The sequence below is a fragment of the Empidonax traillii genome, unplaced genomic scaffold, assembly GCF_003031625.1.
Source record: "Empidonax traillii isolate 1590-97213 ecotype Southwest subspecies unplaced genomic scaffold, ASM303162v1 scaffold294:size1087701, whole genome shotgun sequence".
Lineage (NCBI taxonomy): Eukaryota > Metazoa > Chordata > Aves > Passeriformes > Tyrannidae > Empidonax > Empidonax traillii.
In genome coordinates this window covers 324,178-350,739 of record NW_020955487.1, presented here as the reverse complement: position 1 = coordinate 350,739, position 26,562 = coordinate 324,178, and the positions used below count along the sequence as shown (strand labels likewise).

Here is a 26,562-nt window from a genome sequence, read left to right as displayed (position 1 = left end):
TGAAAGAGGAAGAGGGCTCTCCTAAGTAAATAAACCACCACAGTCCTTTCTCATTTTGACCATTTCTCACCATTTTACTCAGCTGCCAGGCAGACAGAAGTCTTAACCCTGACAACACTCATGTGAAAACTCCCGGTCTGATTTTTTTTAACTGGCCTGACTTCTTTATTAAAGGCTCTCTGGCTGTAAGTGAGTGGGTGTCAGAGGTGCAGTATTTCACAGATCTGTGGGTCACTGCCTCATTTTGCTCTGCACCGAGATATTAAAAGTTCCTCTTCATACAGAAAGCATGAAGAAAAATGAACAACTCAAACTAAACCGATAGTCTCTGAGTATATTTATTTCATGATGATGGCTATGAAGCAGCCCCTTATATGTTTTCTACTGTCTTCAGTAAAGACACACTTTAATCACCACCCGCCCTATGAAACCTGCCTATTGGCCTATTGATATTTCCTTTGCACTGAGCAAGAAGCCAATATCCTATCTTAAATATAACTTTTAAAAATGACATTACCTAAGAAAAAGCTAGCAGTATTCTTGATAAAATATACTGTGGTGGGGCTGAAAAGTGCATGCAAAGCAAGCTGCATTATTAGAATGTTTAAATATTAATTATACCGCTGTGTAGTAAAGATGATCAACTGTGAGTGTCAACTAATTTTCTAAAAGCTGCAATGTTGGATTTCGTCTAAACTTCTATTGTTAAACTAAAACTAAAAGCCCAGCAAGTTTAGTCTACTGGAGTGTGTTTATTTTTATTGGTTTCTGCATAATTTTTTTAAACGTAAACCAACTTTAACCCCTTTACTGTAATCTCTGCCAGTGGAACTCCAATAGCACATCATAAAATTCCTATAATTCTTCAAAGCAATGTAGCTGGAAAAGAAAAAAAAAAAAAACCAACTATGGGCACTTTGCAACAAACGCCAACTACGAGATTCAGCCAATTAAATTTAACTCTTGAGAGCTCATTTTGCTGGCAATATATGTGTAGATGTAGGTTTAGCTCACCCTCCCATAGCCAATTTTGTCGGGGGAAGGTCCCAGCCACGATGCTGGGCACTGGGCTGGCTCTATTGTGTGAAAAATCCCACTCAGGTGGTACCTAGTGCTGGTAGGGGAGGGAGGCTGAGCGGACAGATGGGGAGGCAGATGTACAATGCTGCATAAAAGTAGGAAGACTTATATTATCTTCTGCAAATGCCTTAAGTGGCTGAGCGCAGGCGGCAGGCGGAGGGGGACCAGGGTGGGGAATGAAGGGTTAAGCGAAAAATGACTGTCATCTCCTTCCCTGCGAGCAGCTATTGCTCCCTCAGACTTTTGAGAGGAGCCACAGGACTCGAGCGAGAGAATCACTTTGAGATTCTTCTGCGAAGACAAAGAAAATAGTGTGCACCGAGGCTGGTAGGCTTCCTTCCGTCACTCATGGATGCTCTGCCAGGATTTCCCACCTGAGACAGATTGCGACGCATGTTCGAATCACTCATGCAGGAGAAGCAATACACAAGTTCAGTGTAAAGCCACTTTAAAAGCTCATCGGGTGCATACTTTACTTGTACAAAATACCTTATTCATGATGGAGCAGTGAGGGCCTAGGTAATTACTTGAATCAAGGTGGCCTCAGAAGTGTTTAAATCTACAAGGACACTTAGAGCATGAATAATGCAAAATAATTTGCATCTAAATTTTTTAAGTGTTCTTTATTCAAAAACTAAAATGCAGTTCCGATTAAAGTTTGATGAGTGAAAGCTGAGCACTTCATACCCACTGTGAAACGTCTCCTATTTGTGGAAATCATTTCAGACAGTGGTAAAGGGACAAAAGAGATCAAAAAAAAAGAAAAAAAAAGTTGGTGATTAATCTGCATTACTTTTAAGACATCCCTATTTCTTGATGTTTGGTGAGTAGGAAGTTAATTTCTGAACTTGCTGGTCTGATACAGTCTACATTTCACCCCTTTAATGCAGCCCCATTTGAAAGCACTGCTCTAATTATTAACCAAACAAAATAACTATTCTTTTGCCTTCGATGATAGCGCGAAGCCGCTCGTGGCTCTGAAATTTGTCCAGTACCTCTTAGTGCAATTAATCTCGTCTCTGTCCCCCGTCAACCTCTTTGGAAAAGCCTTACGTGCAAAAATACCCTGGCTGCCTCTCACTCTGTGTGCTTATAGGGCACGGGCTTGCATTTCTTCACTTGGAGCGTGTTGCATCCCTTTCTTTTGAATTTGCCATTGACAGCATAAACTGCCGAGTATATCATCGGTTCAGCACTTTATTATATCGTCTCCATTCCTATTTTAGAACGTGTTGAGCAACCCCCATAAAAATTGTTAAAGAGGAAGGAGTGAACAAGACAAATGTTGTGTAATGTTCTCGCTGAAAATTATGCTTTCCTCTGCCTTGAGCTGGAGGCAGAGGAGAAAATGGGAGAGGGAAAGCATGTCAGAAACAGCCGTTTTCGCATGCAAACGTCAATGATCCTGTTGTTAAATGTGCTTAATTCACGATTATGTTTCCAACACTCGAACCTGCCTGTCTCACTGCCGGGAAGGCACCGAGAGGAGAGACGTTCAAAGTTGGAGAGTTCGCAGATCCCCGGAGATTTCTATGGGAGAATCTCCACGGAGCTGCTCCCTGTTTGTTCCTGCCCTCCAAACCCAACGTCTCACTGTGGTACGAGAGCCAGAACTTCCAGAAAGCAGCCCCAGCAGCCAGAGGGATGCCTTTTTCCAGCTGCTAAAGCCTCAGGTCGGGAAATCTGCTGGGATCCAACAGGTTAGGCAGGCAAAAGCTTCAACAGGCAGCAAAGTTTTAAGCACTGTCTCACTGCGAGCAGCTAAACTTTAAAGGCCCCTTTGCAAAAGAAAATCATTTTCCTGCTGCAGCCCTTATAAAGAATAAAGACTTCCAATTTATTACCGGCTCGAAAGCTGGCTGCCACTTTATTGGACTTTCAGATGAGTGTGCTCGCCACGCTTTCTTAGGGAGAGGATCTGCTACGTTTTTCTTGGATTTGGAACAATGCGAACATTTTTTTAACTCATTGAACAAAGATTTCCCCAGCAACAGACCCCCTGCTCAGCAGGTCACCTATCTTTGCGACAGTTTTTCTTTTCCCACGCTAACCCTAGGGCTCATTTGCATAAGGTCTCTGTTGTGACAATTAGTTTCAGGTGAGCTGATTTCTATGAGGTTTGCCCAAGACGATACACAAGCTCTGGGCCTCCCTGATCCTGGCCCTAATTGCGACTGACTGGCACCAGACACAATCACCCTCTTGATTCAGCAAATTGTCCTGCAAGTAGCTTGTTGTGACCCCGCAATGCACAAATCATATCATGTCAGCCCGGCATAGTAAACAGCGAATAAAGCAAATTCAAAAAAAAAAAAAAAAAAAAAGAGAGAGAGAGAAAAAAAGGTTTCATAATAGCTCCTCCATCTTCTAGCCCCAGTGGACAAGATGAATACAAATTAAAGCTATATCATATCTGCGTGCTGGTGGAAGAGGTGTCTCTGCCCTGACTAACAACTTTGGTTTACTGGAGAGGTTTTTTGGGGGTTATCTTTGATTTGCTTTGGGGGGAAAAAAAAAAAAAATCAGATGTTTCTTCCTTCTGTCACCTGGGGAGAAATTCCCCAGGTAGAGCAGCAGGGTCACTGTAAATATTTCCCAGCTCGTTGTTGTGGAAATAAGCAATATGCTCTTTCATCATCTCAGAAGCTACAGGATACATCAATATGCACATTAGCTGGGCTCCCAGTAGTCCCTGCTCAGCTTAAAAAGCTGCAGAGGTTGGACAGACCCCACACTCAAGGTAAATACAGATGCAAAAGAGCATCTGACTTTTGCAAAGTTGGGACAGAACTTTTCCCAGAGAGCCCAAGGAGGACTTGGAGGTGCAGGGAGATCTCACCCCACTCCCCCATGCCCAGCAGTCCCACATCCCACTGCAGCCCCGCTTTGGGCTCAGTCCTGCCCTTTTTGGACCAGCGATAACCCCGTGGAGATCAGCCTGGAGTTGGATCTGGTACTGACCTATCAGTCAGGGGAAATACACAGACTCTGAGATGGGCAGAAAAAGGGAGCAAACAATAAATCCAAGGGGACAAATGCAGAGTTGAGGAGGCTGGAGGAACACCTTTAACTGCCGCGCTAACAACGACGCTGGGCCAGGACGAAGAACTGTCCTTATCTGGGAAGAACTCCCTTTTCCTCAGTTTGACTCACAGATTTCATGTTATTTTTTGGTACAACGCTCGGCTCTTTCCTACCAGAGCAGCTCCGGCTGTGACCTCCGCCCCATGAGTGTGAGTCAGGAGAGATTCCCTCTCCACCTTATATATTGCCTTTTTCTTTTTTTTTTAAGTGAGGTCTAATTTGCAAAATATTATTCACCATAGAGACAAAAACTGCTCCCCTGCCATAACTGGGATATGAAGGGTAAAGACAAATCCAGACAGGTATATCAAGTCCCTGACTTCAGAGAGAGCCCATGAGGGCAGGATTAGACCCCTTGAATACATTTCGTGATGATCATTATGTGAATTAGATTAGGCTATTAGTTTTGGACTATTTTTAATCTCCTGGGGAAATCTGTATTTACATTTGGGTTGGTTTTTTTTTTTTCTTCCTCTGATGCAAATTGCTTCCCCAAATAAATAGTTATGTTAAAAATCCTAGTAAAAAAACTGTTTCAAAATCCCTCACTGACCATGGCCCGTAGCCAGTGTGAGAGGTCATCCTGCCAGTCCCAGCAATTTGCAGCTGCAGTTGAGGTAAAAATGTAGGCAAAAGAGCATCTGACACAGTGAATTTCTGTTAATCTGCAATCTTATCAACTGGTACAGGCAAAAAAAAATAGTAATTGTTTATGTGCATAGAGGGATAAAGGTAAGAATGAATGAAAAATCACCTCTCCTTTGAGGACAAGTTTCACCCTGGGAAAAAACCTAGTTTTAGGGTGGGACACCCAATTCTTCTTTACTGGTACCATTGCATTGATTTAAAAGTCATTAAATCTTCTCATATTTGTATGATCCCAGGATCTGGTTATGATTTGGGGTTCTGTCCCAAGCAGGCCTGTAAGTTGCCTAATTTATTGTCACTGAAATGAGGGGTAGTCCCCAACACCTGCGGGCAGGGCAGGCAGGACAGCAGGGATGCCATCCCACCCCGGGCTCCCCCCAACCTTGCACTCTGCACATTTTTTAGGACATTTAGGTTGCATTTTGACACAGACACGGGACAGGCAGCACTCTCAAAGTAGGACACAATAGAGCCAGCCTTGGGTTACCTCTTCCAACTCCATGCACTGTCCTGGGTGCAGTGGTGGGAAGCCACTTGTGTCCCCCTTTATCCCTCCTGCCCCACAAGGCATAGGTGAGGAAGGACACTCAAAGTCCTGCCTTCCATGAACATCTCCATGGAACAATTGCAAGGCTCCCAACACTGGTGCTACCATATAAACCCTACCAGGCTTTGACTTGCACGAACTCATTGTGTCCAGCCTGAACCATTGCTACCAAGTTTAGCCCTGCTGGTGGCAGGTCCAAGGTGGTCACAGTCATCACTCACACTCAGGTCAGGGCTGGGCTGTGGATGCATAACTAGAGACCTCACGAACCTCAGCTGCCCCATTTTTAATAGAAGTTCCATTTTTATTTTGCCCTGTGTCCATGCTAATGCTTTTATCCCTCTCTCACGACACAAACCGTGCTTTTACACCAAAGGCAACACAACGAGCTGATTTTGAACTTTAACCTTCAGCAACTCTGTCTCTAATGCAAGGCAAAACTTTTAGATTTTTAAGTAAATAAACAGTTGATTCTGACAAAAAATGACTATTCCCTGAGGGGACATTTTTGTGAAACTGCGCCAGGTACAAAAAAAAAATGTATATTTTTTGGCTTGGTCATGAAACTGTCAAAACACAATTCTAACATGTTTTGCTGCATATGTAATTTTTTTCCCACAGCTCTTTCTGAGCAATGCTTAATTCTGAATTCTTTCTGCACCCAGCACTTGCAGGGAAACTGATAGATGCACAAGAAATTCAGGCTAAGTTTTTAGGTGAGGGAAATAGAACAGCCAGAAGAAAGAAAGAGGAGAAAAAACAAGACAAAACCAGGGAAACTTTGTTACACTTTCCAATAAATTATGCTTTTAGGGTAAAATTTACCCTCAAGATACAACTTTGGTGGGATTTAAGCAGGGAGAAGGTTTTTGCCGGCCCTGGGTACATGGGCTAAGTTTCATCCTCTGTGTTGAGGTACCTTTGTTTCATTTTATTTTTAACAGCCCTCTTTCTTACATACAGATATATTTGTGTGTATGTAAATATCAAAGTATCTTGATCATAGTTGTGATTACAAACTTCACTTTTACTAAAAACAGCTATGGCACTGATCTTTAAAATAATAATATATTTTCCTGAGTGCCTTCTCTGTTTCATCCCAGCAACTGAAACAGAGACAATCCCTTGTATGTTGAAATGTGTAATTATCATGTAGCCAAAAGGGAGGGTGTAATTTTCACATCTGATTACAAGGGAAGAGTGTAAGTGAAGCTGCCTCGGTAAACTTACACTTGTTTACAGCGAGCAATACCTTTGGTATTAAAAACTCCAAACATGTAAAATGTTGGAAAAAATCAAGATTGTCACGCACCAAAGCTAAACAACCACCACAACAACAACAGCAAAAAAACCTAAGCAATTTTTTTGGCGTAGCTGCAAGTGAAAAGTCAGTTCTTCTGCACTTGGGCTGTGTCCTCACTTGAGATGTTAGCTAAGAGACTTACAAATTGTTTTTGCACACTGTGCTCTACTTCTCCTGTTGAAGTTTAAGAAGCTAAAGCTCCAGCTTTAATTTAGAGAGAAAAAAAAAGTTTCTGCTGTTTATAGCTCTATTTGGACAGTTCAAACTAGAGAAATGCTTTTCATATTTGACTTGGTCTTCACAGAATTTACTTTTCCTAATTGTGTCTGCGTTTCCTTTCAAGCCACTTTTTTTTTTTTTTTTGATACACAAACTCCCTCCAGTTTATTTCTCTATCTTTCTTTCTCTTTTTCTTTGCTGATTTACCTTCCATGAAATGAGCTTCTGCTCATGTGAAATAATTTTTTGGCCACGTAGAAAAGATGATATCAAGGAGAGGAAGAACTGTTGCAGCAAATATCTCTTACCAAGGAGATTAAAGATAAGCAAAGAGATCACACTTCAGGTAGTGGGAAAAACTACTGAAAAACTGAGAAAGATATCAGAAACTGTTAAAAATTAGATAAAAGTATAGCTGTTGAACAGTTATTGTAGTATATTCAGAAATCATTAAAAACTGTCTGTGCAAGCATTGGATGTCAAAGTATGAGAATCTCAGGCTTTTGCTAACCAAGGAAAAGGAAGGGAATGAGAAAGAAAAACAAATTTTTTTTTGGTATGTGGAAAAGTCAGCTTTTTGTTGGAGTATGAAAAAAAGAACATATGATTAACATCTACTAACATACGATTAGCCTCTATCAACAAGACTCTGAGAAGACCCCATTTTCTAAAGTGTGCTTTTTTTGCTGCCCTAAAATTAAGTTCCTGATCCCATATTGTTATTCAGAACATCATATCCATTGGAAAAAATACCTACCACGGCAACTAAGGCATTTGAAAAATAAAATGTAACCCAGTAATAGCAGTAATTTCACTCGAGGATGCAAGTAGTTACTTTAAAAGTGGTTTTGCCTTGTGTGGAAAGACACGAATGCAAGGGCTACTGAAAGCAATTTAATACAGGTGGGGGTTGACATTAATCTTTTATGACAATAATATTGTGGTGTTACAGGAGGGCAAAACCGAGTATCTTCTTGCACACAGAACCACTTCCCTAAGAGTCTGTGCCTGTCTTAAAAATACACGTATAGAATTGATGTATAGCCCCAAATTCATAATGAATATGATTATTAAATAGTCTCCACTCGTGCAAATAATCGGACCTGTCCCCCTTCTGCTTCCCTTAGGTGTGATCCAGGCTTGCTCTGGGAGCGGTATAGGAATGCTATTCCTCCTGGAATGGGCTGAGTTTGGTGAGCCCAGGGTGTGCAGAGCTGGTTCTACACAGCACAGAGCCAAAATCTGCCTTTAGCTGAGAGCAGTGCCCTGAAAGCCAGCGGGGCTGCGCAGGGGTAGATGGTGCGCCTGAGGTAGACTCAGTTTCTGGGCAGCATTAGTGTACTTAAAGCAACAAATTAATGTCTGTGGAACACTAATCAATGTTTGGTGCACTCCACATTTTTCACTGAGTTGTTAGAGTACATTTGCTTATATTTTGCACTATTTTAATTTAGTCATATTGATCAAACTGAACACTCAATAAGACCCTAGGCACCTTAGCCTTATTAAAATTAGTCAACTTGAAGTAAGTGAGCTGAGGAAGTAATGGAAACTATTCAGAGATTTAAATACAGTGCAGCCCACTTAAATAAATACCTGTTAATGAAATAAATCTGTATATGCACATATTTCCTTAGAAACAAATTATTAAGGGGGCCCTTTAGAAGAATACGGCTCAAACATATCCCTTAGTTTACAAGAGAAATACTTCTGTGTACTTTTGTGTTTGCTGGGTTAAACTTGGGGAATCCGTGCTGACCTTTTCCGTCAAAGCAGTTATCATTCTTTAGAGTTTTACAGTGTCAAAATTTATAAAAATGTCCCTAATTAACCTGTAAGTAAACACTGTTGTGGGGTTTTGGTAGCTCTCCCATCCAAGTTTATCCCAGTAAAAGTAGAAATCAGCTGGGCCATCACCCAGACAAGTACAGAAGAAAAATAAAAGGCATTTAACATGCAGTGGAAAAAAATAAAAGTCATACAGCCTAGTCTTTACAAATAATACATCTTTGTCTTCAGAAAGTTGTATCTTTTTTTAAGCAGGTTTGAGAGGCATGATTAGAGCGCCAAGTCCAAGGCTTGACTTGAGTAAGGATTCTCAGTACAGTGCCTTTTGGAACATCTCTGGAGCTCAAAATATTGGTTTTGAAAACATCACTGTTTTTCAACAAAAATAGGAGATTAGACAACATCTTTAGCTGATTAATCCTCTCTCCTCTCCGAGGGGGTGACCTGTGATACTGTATTATTTTCGTCAGGGAAAAAAAATTGCACCATGCAGCAAAGTCTTCTCGCAATACCTACAACTGAATTAAGCTAAAAAGTGGGTAGAGGATCTGTGGAGGTTTCCTGGCCTCTCTGCATCAGGGGCTGCCTTTAGAGGTCTTTGTATACTCATTTTTTTCCCCTAGTCCAATAAAAGATATTAGCTCTTTTCCCTAAGCAAAATCTCTCTCATGAATCAGGCCCTACACTTGCAACTAGTGTGATATTGCTGGCCAGGTTTCACCCCAGTAAAATTCTAATCTATACTTTGTCTTGTAGAATTAAGAAGAAAATGCATATCAGCAGAATCTCCTCTCTACTTTATTTCATTTATAAATTACGAGAATGATGCTATTATATATTATTAATTTCTGCTGTTCTCCAACTCGGCTGCAGCAGTGAGCTGCGGATGTTGGAACGGTGTAATTATGTTCTAGTAGGGCAGCCATCCGTTTCCTTTCAAAAATTTACAGGATTCTTAATCATGCTGCTCATTTGGGTGCGCAGTAGCGAGGATGGCGAAACACAAACAGGGCACGTTCGTTTACACAGGAACACCTGCTTAGCATGATAGCAGATGTCAGTCAGTAAGCAGAACACAAAAGAAAAATATCAACAACAGCAAACTAGAAGCGTTTTTAACTCGGTACAGGGATATCTTGTCTGGGGGAAGCCAAGGGAAGGGGATGCGCCTATGCGGGTCGAAGCAGAGGCACGGTGATGATTTGGAAAGTCTCAGCTGATGCTCCCCAGGGACCAGGTCAACAAATCCAGACAAACTCCTCACCGGATGATGGGGTATTTAACAATTTCTCCTTCAGAAGGGTCATTTTTGCGAACATCTTTCAAGGATCATCGTAAATGTACAGAATGTGTGATAACTACAGCAAAGTAGTTGAGAGGGGTAAAATACATAGAACTATCACTCTGTGAATGAGGGTCTACCAGCATTCCCAGTGCAACCACTAATTCCCCAGGCTTTAACCTTAAATGTTTCATCCCGGGCTGCCTCTTGGCTCTCCAATCTCAAATTGAGAGCGTTTCTGCTTTTTACATATTTTATGAAGTAAAAAGATGTCAGCGGAGGAGGGAAAGTTCAGGGGCTCCGGGCTCTCCCGCCCAGCGCTCTGGCTCGGGAGCAGCCGCGCCTCTCCGGCGAAGAGTTGGGAGCGCGGCGCTCGAGCCGGGCTCCCGCAGGCGGGTGCTAACAACCTCCCCTCGGCGCCATGCGCAGTAACTACTCTTCCTTGGGATTGTTAACATTCAGAGCAAGTCAACTTGCGTGGGTCCGCGCATTAAGGGCTCCCTAAGTATGCATTGACTTGATACCCAGTAATGGCTTCTAAGGAGCCGTTATGCAGTGCCGTGTCAATGATCCATGCATTGAGGACTCCCCGAGTACGCATTGACACGATAGACCGGAACGGCTCTGAAGAAGCCGTTACGGTCTATCATGCCAATGATCTGCGGATATTGGCAGTGCCTCCCGCTCTTCTACAGAGGCTGCAAAAGTCTCCGAAGAAGCTGTTATGATCTCGGCGGAAGAGCCATCAATCAGGTCGATGGCGGGGTTTCGCTTTGCCGTTTTTTTTCCACCTTGTCGCTGGGGAGCCTTGTTTTGATTCCAGGGTTTGATCCAGAGAACGGACAAAATATAAAGGATGCCCACGGATTGCGCAGAGGTAACCGGGATAGTAATGTGACCTCTGGTTTTATTAGTTCTAGGTTCTTAGTTGCAGCTGACTCCAGCTGGGAGGCCTCGACCAAGTCCCTTCAACTCTTCTTACCACCCTTTACTTTCCTCTAGCAAGCATGGAAAGGGATGACCTTTTGAGTGGAAATTGCAGTGGAGCTTAAAAAATGTTAATTTAGTTGTAACTAAGGCTTGTCTCAGCATCTCATCACCAGTGGAAGATGCTGAGATGAACAAGGTATGTACACGGAATCACAGAATGGTTTGTGTTGAAATGGACTTAAAGATCATCCGGTTTCAACCCCCTGCCATGGACAGGGACACCTTCCACTAGACCGGATTTCTCCAAGCCCTATCCAACATCATGCCTTTCGCACCCAAGCACACAGTCACAGCTACACTGAAAGGAAGCCTTACCTAAAAAGTTTTGTAAGCTTCTATCTATTGAGTTTATGTAGTTTCTCTCTACTCCATTTATGTGTATTCGCATGAGTTCTGAGCAGGTCATCTGTACTGTCTACAATGCCAAAAATTTCTGTGAAAACACCGTCAACCTTTTTTTCCGTGTCTTCCTTCGTACATGAATATTTTTTTTTAAATGCTTTGAAAGTACATAATTGCATAATAAAGTTGTAATTCATGGTAAGTCTGTGACCACAAAACACTGCTTAACTAGCTGGTATTGTTTGTGTCTGCTTTTCCATGCTCTTGCAGGGAAAACTTGACCCTTTATTCTCTCGTATTCACTTCATGCTTCTGTTGAGGGGAGACGAAGTTATAGCAGAATATGAGTATATATAAAGTACTCTACCTATTTTATGCACTGGTTAGAACTAGATGATCTTTAAGGTCCTTTCCAACCCAAACCTGGGTTCTATGATTCTGTGATGATAGTAAGCCCATTTATGATGGGGCCCCACATAACCTAATTTATATTTAGATGGTTAAATGTTAGCAGGCCCCTGGAGAAACACTGCAACCATACCTTATGGAAAGTAGAGATCCTCAAGCAAGAAAAAGTAGAATTACTGAGCACATTGGTGTACCATACAGAGACCTTGTCTGTAGCCAGGCTGGCCTGAGAAGTGTGAGCTCAAAAACAAAGGAACTGTGCAAAAGGAAAGAAACTGTGCACAAGGAGATGGAGGGACATTATAGAAGATCAGAGAGGATCGTGATAAAGGACGAGGCAGAGAAGTCTCAGGGAGCAGTGGCCATAGATCCTCAAAAACTCAAACATTTTAAAGTGTACTTTCAGATGTGCTGAACCTCTAAAGCTGCCCAGAGTCAGGTACCCCAAATAAGTGACTGCTTTGGCAATGTTGGTAATCAGATTGGAGCTGCAGACTAGGATGCAGCCATCGGGTCCACAGCAACATCGTCAGCAAGCAGAGGAGAGAAGACAACATAGCATCTACTGAGAGCCTTAGACATGCATGGATTTTACTGGCACAGTCCCTCAGTCAAATGCCTTTCAGGTAGAGGAGCGTGCAACGTATTCTGGAAAGCCACAATTGCTCCTTGGCTAACCTACTCTCCAAAAGAAAAAGTATTAATTCCTTGAGAATGCGTCTTTGGGCTTTAGAGCCTCTTTGGGGTGGCCTTGAGAGTTCACAGGCAGCAACCACCGCTGCAACCCAAATTCCATTCAGCATCTCCCTCCACCCTGCATGTTGCAAATTTGTGCGAAAAGTTATGTTTCCAAATCTGGACAGCTGAAGACTGCTGTCTCTTGGAAAAAAAAAAAAAAACAAACCAACAAACAAAAAAACCACAAAAAAACACAAACCCCCCCCCCAAACCTCCAAAAACCTAAGCTTTGCACTAGATTTAATAATCTCAGGGTTTAAACTTGGTTTACAATGATTCAGACCATGTTTCATGTGCGGTCTTTCATGGACACTTTCAGGTGTCTCATGTTATGATGCTGCCTCTGCAACATGTGCTGAGCCCTCGATGTTAAAACCTCAAATATATATATATATTTTTTTTTGACCTTTGGGATGGGAACAGGCATTCTCCTCCTTCCATGTGTATATTTATTAGTAAGAATTTTGCATGGTATGTAATCGAAGCCTGGCGGTTTTTACCAACCTCGGCTTAAGAGGAAAACTTAACACAATGTAATGTTTTGTGTCTTTTTCTTTTTTCTTTTTTTTTTTTTTTTTTTTTTGGTCCTTGCAAACCGGTCGCTGAAAAGGTGCAAAGAGCTGCTAAAAGTACATTTTCTGAGATTCAAAGCCTTTTAAGAAAGGTACACAATGCAAGAATACGCAGCTGCAATTTTAAAAAGGCTACTGTTCCTTTAATGCCCAGCTGGTCCTGAGATGTAATAAAATTGACATATTGATTCCTTTGAATTTACAAATGCCTGTTTCATAAACTCCATCTCCAAAGCCTAGGCATCTTTAGAGCACTGTCATTTTTTTCTCCAAATGGATCAATTATGTGCCCACGTAATCCTGTTACCTGTGAAATCCATGCATACTTCTCCCATTTGCTGCAGTTCCCAGGCGGACAAACTTGCATTATGTACGCATAAACAAACAGAGCATTTTCCTGATATTAGGGATTGTTTTCAAAGTGAAAAGCAATCTCCTGGGTCCTTTACTCAAAAAAAAAAAAACAAAAAAAAACAAAAAAACAAAACCAAAAACATACATAGTGCGGTGTTCCTCCAAGTAACCTCACTGCACTATATGTATAATTATTACACAACACAGCAAATCATTAAAAAAACATTGAGTCCTGCTATCTCAAATGCTTCAACTGCAAAAAGGCACCAAGACTTAGCAGCCAGCCCTCATTTTCCTGGTGAATCAAACTTTCTTATTTCTTTCCCAGCTTGTTTATTTGATAATTATCACTGTATCTGGAAGGAAATCACGTTCATCACAAATGCTTCTGTGTGACTTAAATATCGGAAAAGCACCTAAAGCTGCGAACTTTGCCGTGGAAGTTTGGGGATTTTTTATTTTATTTCTAGGATAATTCATTTTTTCATCGTGCTGAGCACCTTTCCTTCATTTACTCACACACACACAGAGTCAAGGAGGCATTAACCTGCAAACCTACCACTTATGCATATAAATGCATCACACATACAACTATTCCCCATATCCTGTGGCATATTATTTGTATGAATATATACCATGCACATAAACACATTTATACACACACACCACGCACAATCCTCAAATAAAAGCAGAGAAAAAGGGAATAAATGTGTTTTTCTCTCTGTATATGAATTGTTTATAAAGTACCGTGTATATACATAGATATGAATTCTCGTTTCATTCTTTCAGGCTGTGCTGTATCTGATTTTCTACACTTCACTGGGCAACCAGCAGTTCAGTTACACTACACTTGCCCTGTACAATTTGTCTCTAAAAGGTTCCCAAAATTATGAAACATCTTGTCTGCTGCATGACCTGCTCACCGCAGTGCCTCAGCCTGAGGTGCATCCACACATATAGAGAGGATGGTACTGAAAAAAATTTATATATATATATATATATATATATATATGTTTGATGCTTGGAGCCCATACAAGTGGCCCAATACACCCCTGCCATTGTGCAGGAGTGGGTTTTAAAGATAAATGGCTGTATGTTAACCAGATTTGACATGCTGCACAAAAGCAGCCACCTTTGGTCCCATGACACAGCCAAACAGAAAAAACAACAAGCAATCCTGGCAAAAGATGTCCGACGTGAATAAAAGCCCAACAATTTGTCACATAGTCGTTACAAAATGTTCCAGGCTTTGGGGCTTGCCATGGGACAGCAGCGATAAGACGAGCATAGAAAAAGGAAGGCTGAGGGTGCTGGGGTAGAGGAAGAGTTAAAACTCGAGGAAAGCTCCAGTAGTTCCAAAGGGCAAACAAAGAGGAAATTTTCATTTGGCTCTTTCCGAAGACACACCCCCCCCCCCCAAAAAAAAAGAACAAAACAACCAAAAACCAAAAACAAAAAAAGCCAAGCAGTAATTAATTAAATCAAGAAGCTCAGTTGTTTTGAGAGGTGATTGAAATCTGACATGCAAAGCAGAAATATTTACGCTTACTTTCTATTTTAGGAATCCGTGAAGCTACTTTTCCTTCACTGCACTTCCCCACCACTACAATAGCCATGGCTCAGTTTATCCACTAGTAAGCACTGCCTGTTCGGGGCCAAATCCTGCTCATGTTTCTCATGGCATTTGGTCTTTCCTCGTGGGAACAGTCCCAGAAAAATCCAAAGATGTAGCTGGTGTTGAGGACTAGTCTGTGGCAGCACAGCAGTACCTGAGCTCCTGCTTTCCTTTGAGTTCACACAAGACAGAAAAGAAAAAGCCCAAACTTAGGCTTGGTTTGGATGGGACCGATTCTACAGTTTTCCACTAAAACCAGCCACAGGCATCAAACCTGACTTTGCTGATCTGTGTCCCCCAAAGTCACCCGGCCACCCCCATGGACTGCAGTCGGGTTAGGATTTGCACCTATGCCAGTTCACTGGTATTTTGATGTATTTTTAGAGCCCCTATACCAAAATAAGGAGCTCAAATGCACGAGTGCAGCTGCTTGCTAAGCTCCACATAACGGAGCTCACATTGTAAAATACCTTTCAGTCAATAATCATCATTGCTTCAGTGATTACCATTCCCTTCTTTATATTCAGTGGCAGAAAACTGGGGAGGGGGGGCAGTTAAAAGCAATATCATCTTCTAAATTAGAATAACCAGTTGTATAATAAACTCTGAGAATCTGGTTATTAGGAACATACATTCGTAATTTTCTCAGACAAATTCCTTGGCATCCGCTCGCCCTCTGACGAAACAACGAATGATCCTTGCTCTTCCTCAGTCCCAGGGAATGGCAGGGTGCTTTTGAGATATCAAGCTCTGCAAAAGGCCTGTGAATGAGTTTGGTGGTATTTCCCCACCTCATGGACATAGAAAATGAGCACAGTGAGGTTAATTGACTTGCCAGAGAGCGCACGTGGCACTTGCTGCTGCACTCACCTTCCCCAGCTCAGCCAGCACAGAGCCGGGGTCAGGACAACATCCCACCACAGGACCCACCAGTGTCCTCTGCCTGGATGGGTTGCAACCTCCTCACAACATCCCAGCAGTCCAAGGACCAGCACGGCGTGGCCTTGCCCTTGCCCCTTCATGGGCCTAATCCCTTCGCAAGGGTTTTTGATGAGTAAATTAAATAGCATCGAAATCGCCTCTGAAGTGCACAGGGCTTATCAAAAGGAAAAAAAAAAAAAAAAAAAAAGAAAAAGAGAAAAACAACCAGCCAAGTGTCAGCCAGAAGAAAAGTTCATTATTATATGTCAAGGAAAAATTAATAGAAAGGGCTTCAATAGTTAAATTACATGGGTAGATCAGGCTTTCTGCAGGAAGACCAGCTTGCTTTAATTAAAGCATGTTCTGTTCAAAAGCCACCGCGCACGTGTTTTACAGCAACCTGATACCAACACCTGTATGTTCCTGCTCCAAAACTCCAACTGCTTCCACATATTCTAGCCCAGAGATCGACGTTATCATAAGTCTGAGTTATTTTTAAATGTATGGGGGGATAACTAAGCCGGGGCTCTCTGTGGAGTCGAGCAGGGGGGCAAGGACTGTTCAAGTCATGGAAATGTCAGTTCCAGCAATGTGTGCCTTGGATTACTTTTTTTTTTTTTTTTTTTTTTGACTGTCAAGAAGATTTTAAATCTTTAATATCTGTTTGTTGTCAGGTTTGCCTCCAGCTTTTTGTATCTGCAGGTCGTATTTTTTTTTGTTGTTGTTGGGAATTAGCATTTCTCATTTGCTAGCTGAAAGTTTAGAGGAAGCACCAAAACACCGATAAACAAAGTTCATCTCGGGGAAAATCTCTGTATGCATAACCTAGTTAACAATTCTTTCATGGTTGCGGGTTGAAATTTGAAATGCATGTTGAAAAAGAGAGTTTCTACCGAAAGCAACAGTACTACTGAGGCTTTTCGAGTGTGCTGTACTAATTTTAAACAAGAAACCATTATGATTTCCATGCCATATTAGCATCTCTTTTATTTCGCTGTATCTCTGCTGCACTATTTCAACTCACTGCAGGTTGCTGTTACTTTTTTTTTTTGATACCACATCATTTAAACACACACTGTAGCTGAAGACATTCGGGATTACCGGGGACTTCAATCGACATTTTTGGCCTTTGTAAAGGATCTTAGCCAAACATTTTGCTTAGTTAAACTCTAGCTGATGCCACGACACACGGAATATCACTCCCCAAAAAAGTGCAGAACTGATGCATTGTGCCATCTCTGGCAGCATTCATTCAGCGTTTGCTGCGACTGGGGAGGAAGAAAGATACGGAATGCATGGATTGATTTTCAAATTACCTCAATATTTTGAAAACATTTTCACCTGCATGCTGAGAATGCTAAGAATAGGCAGGAAGGCAATTGTGCATTTGCACAGCCTCCACTGCATTCATTTATAAATTACCTCATCACTGACTGAAATTAACACTGATTCTTACAGGCAATTTCTCAATTTCCAATGCTAATTACATTTTTTTTACTTTTAAATTCTGTACCACCTGTTTTGGGCAAGACATCTTAGGCAGCGCGACCGCATTTAATCACAATTTTAATTAACCGCCCTGTAGATGTGAAAAAGAAGCAATTATAATGTAGATGAATGATGATTTTTCTGCATTAAATTGTTTTGTTTCCCTGGTATGTTGATTGTAACACAGCACACAAATACAGTAACTGTACAATTTTTTTCTATTGTAATTTAGTAATTGTTTTTGGAAAACCAGTTTGGGAATGAGTGACTTCATCTGTTTACAAATTGATTGATACTGTTAACTCACTGATTGCTGCAGCATACATTTTGTATTGCACAGCCTAGCATAAAATATAATTAGGCATGCACAGACTTTGCAGCACCATTTTGGAATCTGAAAATCAACTGTAACCGAAGTGTGTTTTCCTCGAGCATCCTCCTATCAGCCGGGGCTGATGATACGATAATCAACAAACAATGGGCTTTTCCCATCCCGACGCCGGTAGAAACCCTTGGATTTAATCTGATAGTCTCAGGGCGTGAGGGTTGGAGGGGTTTTTTTATTTTTTTCAGAATGGGCTTTGCCAGGCCTGGGAGCTGAGGGCTTGGCAAGTCTGCGGCTTGCCCAACTCCCTCAGATCGCTATCGGGAAGGAGCAGGCGAGTGATGGAAAGAAACAATGATGGCAAAAAGAGCCGCGGTTCATAAAACCCGGGGATCATTCCTGACACGCGTGTGCTGTGGCACCGGCTATCTCCAGCTACACGTTACGGGGGAAAAAGATCTCGATCTGACTCATGGCTGGCAGATACAGATCGTCCAAGTTATATATGTATATATATATATATCCCCATGGAGAAGCGCGAGACCGAACCCATCGGAGGCAAAGCCTGCTTGCTTTCCCAGGGAGGGAGGTCACACCGGAGCGGGAAGGGAGCAGATGTGCAGCACTAGCAGCACCTGGGCTTTGGGAGACAGTGCCACCACCACCACGCTCTACCAGCGGTCTGGGACAGTCCTGTTGGGGGTCTCCCACCTTGGGGCTGTGAATCTCCCAGTACAGGTGAGATGAGGTGAAGGGATGCAGGAAAGGTGCACCCTGACAGTCATCCCAGTGGAGGACACTCCCAGAAGAGAGGTGGCAGCTCTCCCCCTCCCAATCTCCTGTACAATCCACAGAACAAGAAGCCTCCAACAACTAGGACTTGCCAGGAGGTGAGACATCACAACAGACTCTGTGAGACCCTATTGCCACCAGACCTGTGCAATCACCCACAGTGGACCGAAAACAGGACACAGAACCAAAGGGACAAGGCAGACCTGGGGCTGGCTCCCAGACTGCGACCCTTCACAGGGGCACAGGGGTCAGTGTGGTTTGAAGGCAACTTGGGGGGCTCCTGGTCTCATCTGCTGGCCTGCTTGCTTTCTAAATATTTGTTAAGAGGGCAGGACATAAAGTCTACTGTTCAGTAGGTGATTTTTGTAAGAATCCAGCTATCCATACATAAAAGGGTCTATTATCTCACTGTGGAAGAGATTTACATGCGTAACTCCCATTAACTCTTATGGGACTTAGGCACGTAAATCTCTTGTGCATCTAGAGAAGAATAGACCACATAAGGTCTTGTGATCTATACTGCTAGTAGGTTTAAGTCCCTTTCATTTATAAAGCTATACAAAAATTAACCATTAAAGCTTATTCTGTGCAAGCTGTCCCCCTACATATATCACCCAGCTCTCTGTTTGAAGTACTCGATGTAAACGCGGACTGAGAAAAGGTACCGGAGCGAGTGAGCCCATTCATTTCAGTTAGTAAAACTGTCATCCCTGAAAGGAAGCAGACTGAGGGCAGGTAGAAAAATTGTGCAGGTTTTGCCCAGCAGATTCAATTTCAGATTTAGGCTCTAGACTGCACTGTTTGGAGAAGGAATACTTTCATTTTGCTGAGCGCTCCCTCCTCCCACTCCTTCCCGCTCTGCCATCCCTACTCACAGCCCTCGAGTAAAGCACCGTGCCCTGGACCAAAGAACCCTGAGTGGCTGGAGCGATACAATCTTTACGCAATCCAACTAAGATGCTGCATCTGCTAAGGAAAAAATAAATAAAACCCTTTATTCCACAAACTTGTTTAAGCTGAAATGTTCGTTGGTAAGCCTGTAAAAGTGGGAACATCTGTGCTCCTGCTGGGATTTGATGTCTCACCACAAACCTTTCCACAAGCACTTTGTCTCTGATGGGAGACAAAGAGGAAAATACCTGATCCCCGGCCTCAGTTGGGCAGCTCCTTCTATCTTCATGCCCTGACCTACTGAGCATTCCTCCCAGCAACGAGCTGCCTCCCAGGGCTACCTCCGCCATGGAAGCTGGCTAACTAATCTCTGAGCAAACACTTGCAGCAAACCTGAAGAGAGTTTAAAAAGGCGACGGAAAAGGGGAGGAAAAAAACCCGCAACTTTCTGCAGATAAAGCCTAAGGCATCTCCAAAAGAAGAGAACCAAACCTAAATATAGCTCCACATGCTCCCGTTTTTCTCTTGATGAACTGCTGAGATATAAAGTTGTGGCCACCTCATGAACATATATGTGTATACATATGTATTTTAACCTTAATCCAGTTTCCTGCTCCCTTCCACTAACCTGCCATAACCCAGCTGTCTTTCTTCCTGCCAGTAGTCCTCTGACTATGCTTACAGGTATTTGCAAGACACTGCTTTTATCCCAGCAACACCGCTGGGATGATATGGCACTGGAAAAGTCCATCCCAGGCCCTGCCTGCACACGGGGTAACCTCTCCTTAGGAGCTTATAAGAAAATCCACTGTTGAAATAAATAACAACTCTCAACAAATGATCAAAGAAGAAATAAATCTTTTACCCTTCTAAGACTTTTTAAAACTGAAATCCCATTTTTTAACTGGATAACAGTTAAGAGGCTACCGGCCACCTATTTTTCTGGGAGCTACGTTTTAAATGTTTGCCTCATGGATGTTGGGCAGACAAACAAATCTGTGGTTCTGGGGAGCAAAAGCTTTTAAAATAAAGTTTGTGTGTAGTATATGAAAACATATTGTTTGGAATTTAAGTTCTAATATCTAGGAATAAACAGAGCATTAAATCAAGCAAAACTGTGACAAGGCCAATATGCACATGGATGATGCCAGCGAGGCATCTCCAGCCCTTTGTTCACAGCTTAACAAAACTGTGCCGTCACACCACTTTAGCTCAACAGTGCCTGTCGAATGGGCATCAGCAGATCAGCCAATGCCTGTCACACACACAGCTGAAAAACTGTTTGAAAGCAAGGCTTACTTTAGCACAAGTCTGGTAGGAAAAGTGAGAGGGATTTTTAATCATCTGGTAAAGACTACAGATATATATTCAGGGAGAAATATATATATATATGTGTATATATATATATACATATAGTCAGCTCTCTACCTCAGGAAAGTGACACAGTTTTGCTCTTTTTCACCTTTAAGGAGGGAATGGGTCTTGGTGGTGTTGCCTGTTCCTTGGAGTGCTGCTCCCTTCCATGCTACATAAGATTTGGAATTATTCTCAAAGAAGTAAAATTCTTTCAGGGTGGGGGGGGGGGGGATGTCACAAGGAACAATCCCAATTTGTCCAATAATCTATTAAAAATTAATTTTCACACCGTCCCACTTGGAGACACCCCCCGTCCTCGTGACAGGGGATAAACGAAATAACATACTCAAGGAAATGTTTGTTTTGATTCTAATGCAATTATCTATCTCTCTGGGTTGGGTGTTGGGTTTTTTTAGCTGATCAAAATATGTTTTCATTGGTATTAACAACCTTCTCCGTCACTTCTCTTAACAGTCGTAGTGCATAAACACGGCACCGCTCCGCAAAGAACCGCAGCAAAATAAGCTTGTTAGCGACCGCAACTTCAGCTCACCACTTCTCTGTCTTTCACAACACTTTTTTCCCCCCCAATCTATGGGGCTTTTTTTGACATACACCACCCCTCCCCTCCCCAACTGGCCTCCTCGTGGGACCGGGGCGGGTTTCCAGCGCTTGGCCCCTCCGCGGCGGCTCAGGGGGGACTGGGGGGGACCGAGGGTGACCGTGGGGGAGCGGGGGGCGGCAGCCCCGGGTGCTGAGCCCTCTCCCCCTGCCTGCCCGCCGCTGCTGTCAGCTCGCTGCCTGCACTTTAGCTGTCTCTTTCCCAGTCCCTACCCTGTCAGTTTCTGGGCTGCCAATTTCAACTTGAAGCTTGACTGGGCTGATTTGATGCAAATACCTCCAGGGAAAACCCTGAAACTGATGAACAGTTATGTCAAGTCGATTTTGCACCATCGGGAAAAGGTAACCTCTGCGAGAAAAAAAAACAACAAGGTTAAAGAGACAAGGGCTTTTCACGTGTAATACCACTGCTGCACATCTCGTTCACTGTTTACCATCCCTCAGAAATTGTAACTGTCAGAATTAGTCCTAATTGCAGATGCGAAAGCTGCCATTATAATAAAAACAGAGGCAGTGCAGGCATTAAATGTAGCAGCCTAATTTGTGAGACTACTGAAAAGGTAGAGTAAATGAATATTTCATTACTTTAATTACCAGGGACTACTCTTTTCTTGCTGTCTTATGATAAGTGTTGCTGTAACTAGCAACAGCAAACATCCACTAAAACATAAAGTGCAATAATAGTACTGCTGTCAGGATCGCTGCTTTAAAATACGAGCGGGAGGGGGGAAGGGGGAAATATAATGGTTTATCTATTTCTTAGAGATCCGCAGGAGTAGGAGATGGAAACTCGTTTAACGTCAAAAAACAAAGAGGCGAGTAAACAGGTTTTAGTCAAAGAAAATAATGACCCGGAGGAGGGGAGGGGGGTGGGGGGGAGCTGAGGACACACTTGAAACCCCGAGCCGGGAGGAGCGCAGGCAGCTCCGAGCCGCTTCCTCTCCGCTCTCTCCCTCCTGGGAACGAAGTTCGGGGCTGCGCCGCGGCGGGAGCGCGGCCGGGGCCGAGGGGGGCGAGCGGGGACCGACATCCCGGGAGCGGCGTCCCGGGAGGGGTTCGCACCTCTGCCCCCGGCGCGGCTCGCTCGGCAGCGCCGGGACGCGGCGGGGGTGTGTGCCCCGTCCCCCGCCCCACAGAGGCGGTTCACACCTCTGCCCCGGGGCCGGGGAAGGGGGGCCGAGGTGGCTCCGCGCTCCCCCCGCCCCAGCGCATCGCGGCGGCGGTCGCGCCTCCATCCCCGCTCCGCACGGCGCTGCCTGGGGTGGGGGGGGAGGACCGAGGGGGGAGTGATGCTCCCCGGGGGCGGCGGCTCCCGGTCCGCGCCCTGCCGAGCGCCCCCACCTGCGGGGCGGGCTCGGAGGGGTCCCCGCGGGCACGGAGGAGGGGGGGATCCCGGGGGACCTGACCCGCAGCATCCCGGCTTGGGGCGGGGGGGCTCTGAGCCAGGGACGCCCTGCCCGGGGGGAGCCGCCCCGCTCCGCCCCGGGGCCGCCCCGGCCCCGCTGCCCCGCACGGCTCCCGCACGTCGGGGCCTCTGCCGCGGCTGCAGCCCCGCAGCTCGCAACACCCGCTCCCGACAGACCCGGGGAAATTTGTCAACAATTCTCAACCACGCTGGTAATTACATTCCTGGAATCCGCAGCGATAGATGTAAAGATAGGGAGCTGCCTCGACTTTCCGCTTGGAATAATCTGTTTGCAGCGACCTATTCCTCTTCCCCAGCCCTTCCTAACCATATTCCCCCGTTACGCCTCCTGCGCCTTCTGCCACTGGGCTCTCCAGAAACATACGTGACGAGTCGCTGTGCTTTACTCCTGTCCGAGGAGGCACCAGCTCCCTTCTCGCCTTTGTGTCCCCATCCCTCCGACCCAACTTTCCTGTCAAAGACCCGAAAAATATGCAAGGCTCGCACTGCCGCTGAGAAGCAGGACAAAGTTTAACTTCTCTGTTGGCAGTCGGAGAATAACTCCCAGGCAGGATTCGAGCAAAAGATCTGATTTGCTGAATTCTGCTCTTTGATTTGTATTTGTATGTTATTGCTACCGCTAAGGTTGTTGCCAACCTCAATTAGATCACAAATGAGATCAGTTTAATTCAACTCCCAAACTGTGACCTGACCATGGTCTGAAAGTATTCAAAAACGCATTTTAAGCCTTCCTTTGATTTCAAAAGGAATACTGCATGCTTGGTCATTCATACAAATAACATAAAACGTAATTATGGGATGATTTGGCAGATGACATTCCTGCCAAACGACGCTCCATGCCAGAGACTGTAATGCTATGGCTGCTGTCCTGGTGCTCGAGAGCACAGCACCCTTGTGTAAGGTGGAAGTAATGGGGTGTGTGCGATGTGGAGGTGTTTAAATGCATTTGGGGAGGCAAATGCAATAGCAACGACTGCACCACCATTAAAACCCCCAGTTAGAAACTGCTGTATCACTTGGAAAGGAAGCGGATCCTCACTATCAAATCTCCAGGAGGCTGTGACAAAGGGAGCTTGCAGCTTGACACACGGGTAACAACATAGCAAACACCTTTAATTCTGTCATGTCTCATACCCTTTGCTTTCTCACACATTTGTGGCTGCTCTAGCATTGACACCTACACTTTAAAAAAAAAAAAAAAAGGAAAAAAAATCCCCCAACCCTTGACAAAAAAAAAAATCCCCAAATGAAGCAATGTTATTCCAGCTAAAAAAAGAAACACCTGGAAAATTATGCCCAGCAAAAATGACTAACCTACTAGCTCCTGCTTCTAATGGCTCAGAAAAGAGAAGGAAGAAGCCAAAAAAGTTCACTTGTTAGGATGAGAAGCTCCCAGAAAGCTGGTGGCTTTCCTTTGGAGCCTGGGAGCTCACAGGAAGCCACTCTTACAGGTTTGCCGGTGTAACTTCTCAGCTATTCTGCTGCTCGAGTGCGAATCCTAAATTGACCTTCCCCCTTTAGCAATGCTTGGGAACGTTCCTAGAGAGGGTTTGGGATATGTTACATCTCGGGGGGGAGGTACAGAGTGTGCATATGTGTGTGGGCACACACACATAGGTAGCCCCTCACTGCTGGAGGACACTCTCCTGGCCATGCCTCCCAGCTCTTCCAAGCCCTGTCTCTGATGGATTGACCCCGAAAGCTTCAGCTGCCACCAAGTAAAAGATGTGTCAGGCTGAGCGGCTGCTGTGGCTTCAGCAGTGCCACCTCCTCGCTTGTCCCCCCAAATGCCCCAATCTCCCCCCTCCAGGCCCAGTACCTGAAGGGACTCCTGCCGGGCAGGGCCCTGGAGTGCACAAGGAGTTAAGGCTTTTTCCAGCATTACTGGGTAGGTTAATATCACAGCTGCTTGGTAAAGCATTATCCAGCACCTCACTTAACAAAAGCCTGCTTTTGCAAACAGACTCCTACTTTTCCCCAAGTGTCCAAAGGTGTTTACTGAAGTAAATCTGCCTAAATCCTCCATTGCTTGGGTCATGGGGGTGGTTAGGAGGGTGGAAGGTGTAGAGATAATCTCTTTTTGTAAATTCTGTAAATCTTCTGGGAAAAAAATCAGGAATCTGTGTCACATGCTTCTGTTCAACTGGTAACATCTCGGTTAGTGTGCTCCTTATGAGTGAAATCTGCCATAGCAGCTACAGGAAAATAAGACATCCCTCCCGCTCCTCATTGTTCAAACTGTTCTTCCCTCTCGAAGTTGCTTTAGCACGTTTAATCTATTTGCTGATGGGGGGAAAAAAAACCTGTTAGGATCTTAAAAGTGGTTTCTGGGAAAAAAAAAATAAAAATGACAGTTTGGTCGGCAGGAGATAGTGTAGTTGAAAACTTGTCACTTGAGATTTCTGCACTACTCCGGTTATTCCAACACCAGCAACTGCATATTACTTTTTACATGTTGCAAATAGAGGCAAACAACACAGGAAATTTTGACAGCTCTGCCTGAAAGGGCTTAAATACTTCTCAGTAAGCAGGATCCAGTTATAAATAAACCTTGTCTTGGTGAGAAAAAAGTGGCTACGACCAAAGACCTTACTATTTTTCTAGAAAACTGTCTGATTAAAAGCACAGAAGAGCTTCTGCGGAACAAACAAACAGGCAGATATGGGGGGGGACACACTCAGGCACGGGGCGGGGGGGACAGCCGGAAAATGCACATGAACGTGACTACGAAACCCCACGAGGGAGCCCGGCTACAGAAACTTCCACAAATCTTGCCTTCCTCCTCCTCCTCCTCCTCCTCCTCCGTGTGCATTTTCTGGTGCCGGCGAGGATTCGCTGAGTCGCTGCTTTTCCCGGCCGGGTCGGGGCAGCCCGGGCCGGCCGCCAGCCCGGGGACACCCCCGCCACCAACACCACCACTGCCACCACTGCGGCCACCGCCGCGGCCCCCGGCCCGGCCAGCCGCAAAAACACCCAGCCCAACACTTCGCCAAAATAGAAAAAAAAAAAATAGGGGGGTGGGAAAGAAAAAGGACATTTCAACTGGGGAGCGGGCGATTTTTGCCCCGCCAAAGCTGCTTCGCCCCCTGCCACCCCCGCTCCCCAAGGTCATGGTGAGTAAACAATAATAGTAATTAAAACAAAATAATAGGCAGCAGTCAAGAGCTGAGAGTACACACACCTGACCCTAACTATAACAGACTTCTCAGAGTAGAATTTGATCCCTCTCTGACACTTTCTACCTCAAGTGTTAGAGCGAGTGGCCATGAATAGTACAGGCATGCCATCTTGTAACACTATCTGCCTGTCAGAAGAGCCAAGGCTGGGTAGAGCAGGATCTATATAAGGCTTGTAACTAGGGGAAGCCCAACAAACAGCTACAAACACCTAAGTTATTTTACTCAGCCTCCACCCTTCTGCTTTTTCCCCCCTTCTTCTCACTCTCTTTTTTTTTTCTTTTCATCTTGGCTTTCTGTTGCAGAATGCAAATGTAGCCTGCCGGCGGTGAATGGGCTGAATTGTGATTAAGAAGAAGAAGAGCTCCTTTCTTTGTTCTCCCCTCAGGGGATGTTTACTGGGAGAGACACAGCGGATCAGATATGAAAGGCATTCAGGTCAGCATTGATGTGAGCGAAAGTGAAATCATACCTAAGGCATTCAAAAGACCGCCGTGTCAGGGGTTCAGCTAACGGTGCATCTACTGTGTCTTCTCTGTTAAGCACAAAAAAAAAAAAAAAAAAAAAAAAAAAAAAAAAAAAAAAAAAAAAAAAAA

General features: G+C 44.2%; 1 protein-coding gene across 2 annotated transcripts in view; it reads right to left on the bottom strand.

The window, feature by feature from the left end:
- The window catches only part of ZEB2 (zinc finger E-box binding homeobox 2), a 118,397-nt gene that overhangs the window by 81,202 nt on the left and 10,633 nt on the right, over nucleotides 1-26,562 (bottom strand). Inside the window, exon 1 of one of the 2 annotated variants that reach the window (XM_027890664.1) lies at nucleotides 14,905-14,986. The exons of the other annotated variant lie outside the window; for it this stretch is intronic. Coding sequence (XP_027746465.1) covers nucleotides 14,905-14,971 — 67 coding nt within the window. The 5' untranslated portion in view covers nucleotides 14,972-14,986. Of the gene's footprint in view, nucleotides 1-14,904; nucleotides 14,987-26,562 lie in introns of those variants that run through there. 2 annotated transcript variants of the gene reach the window in all.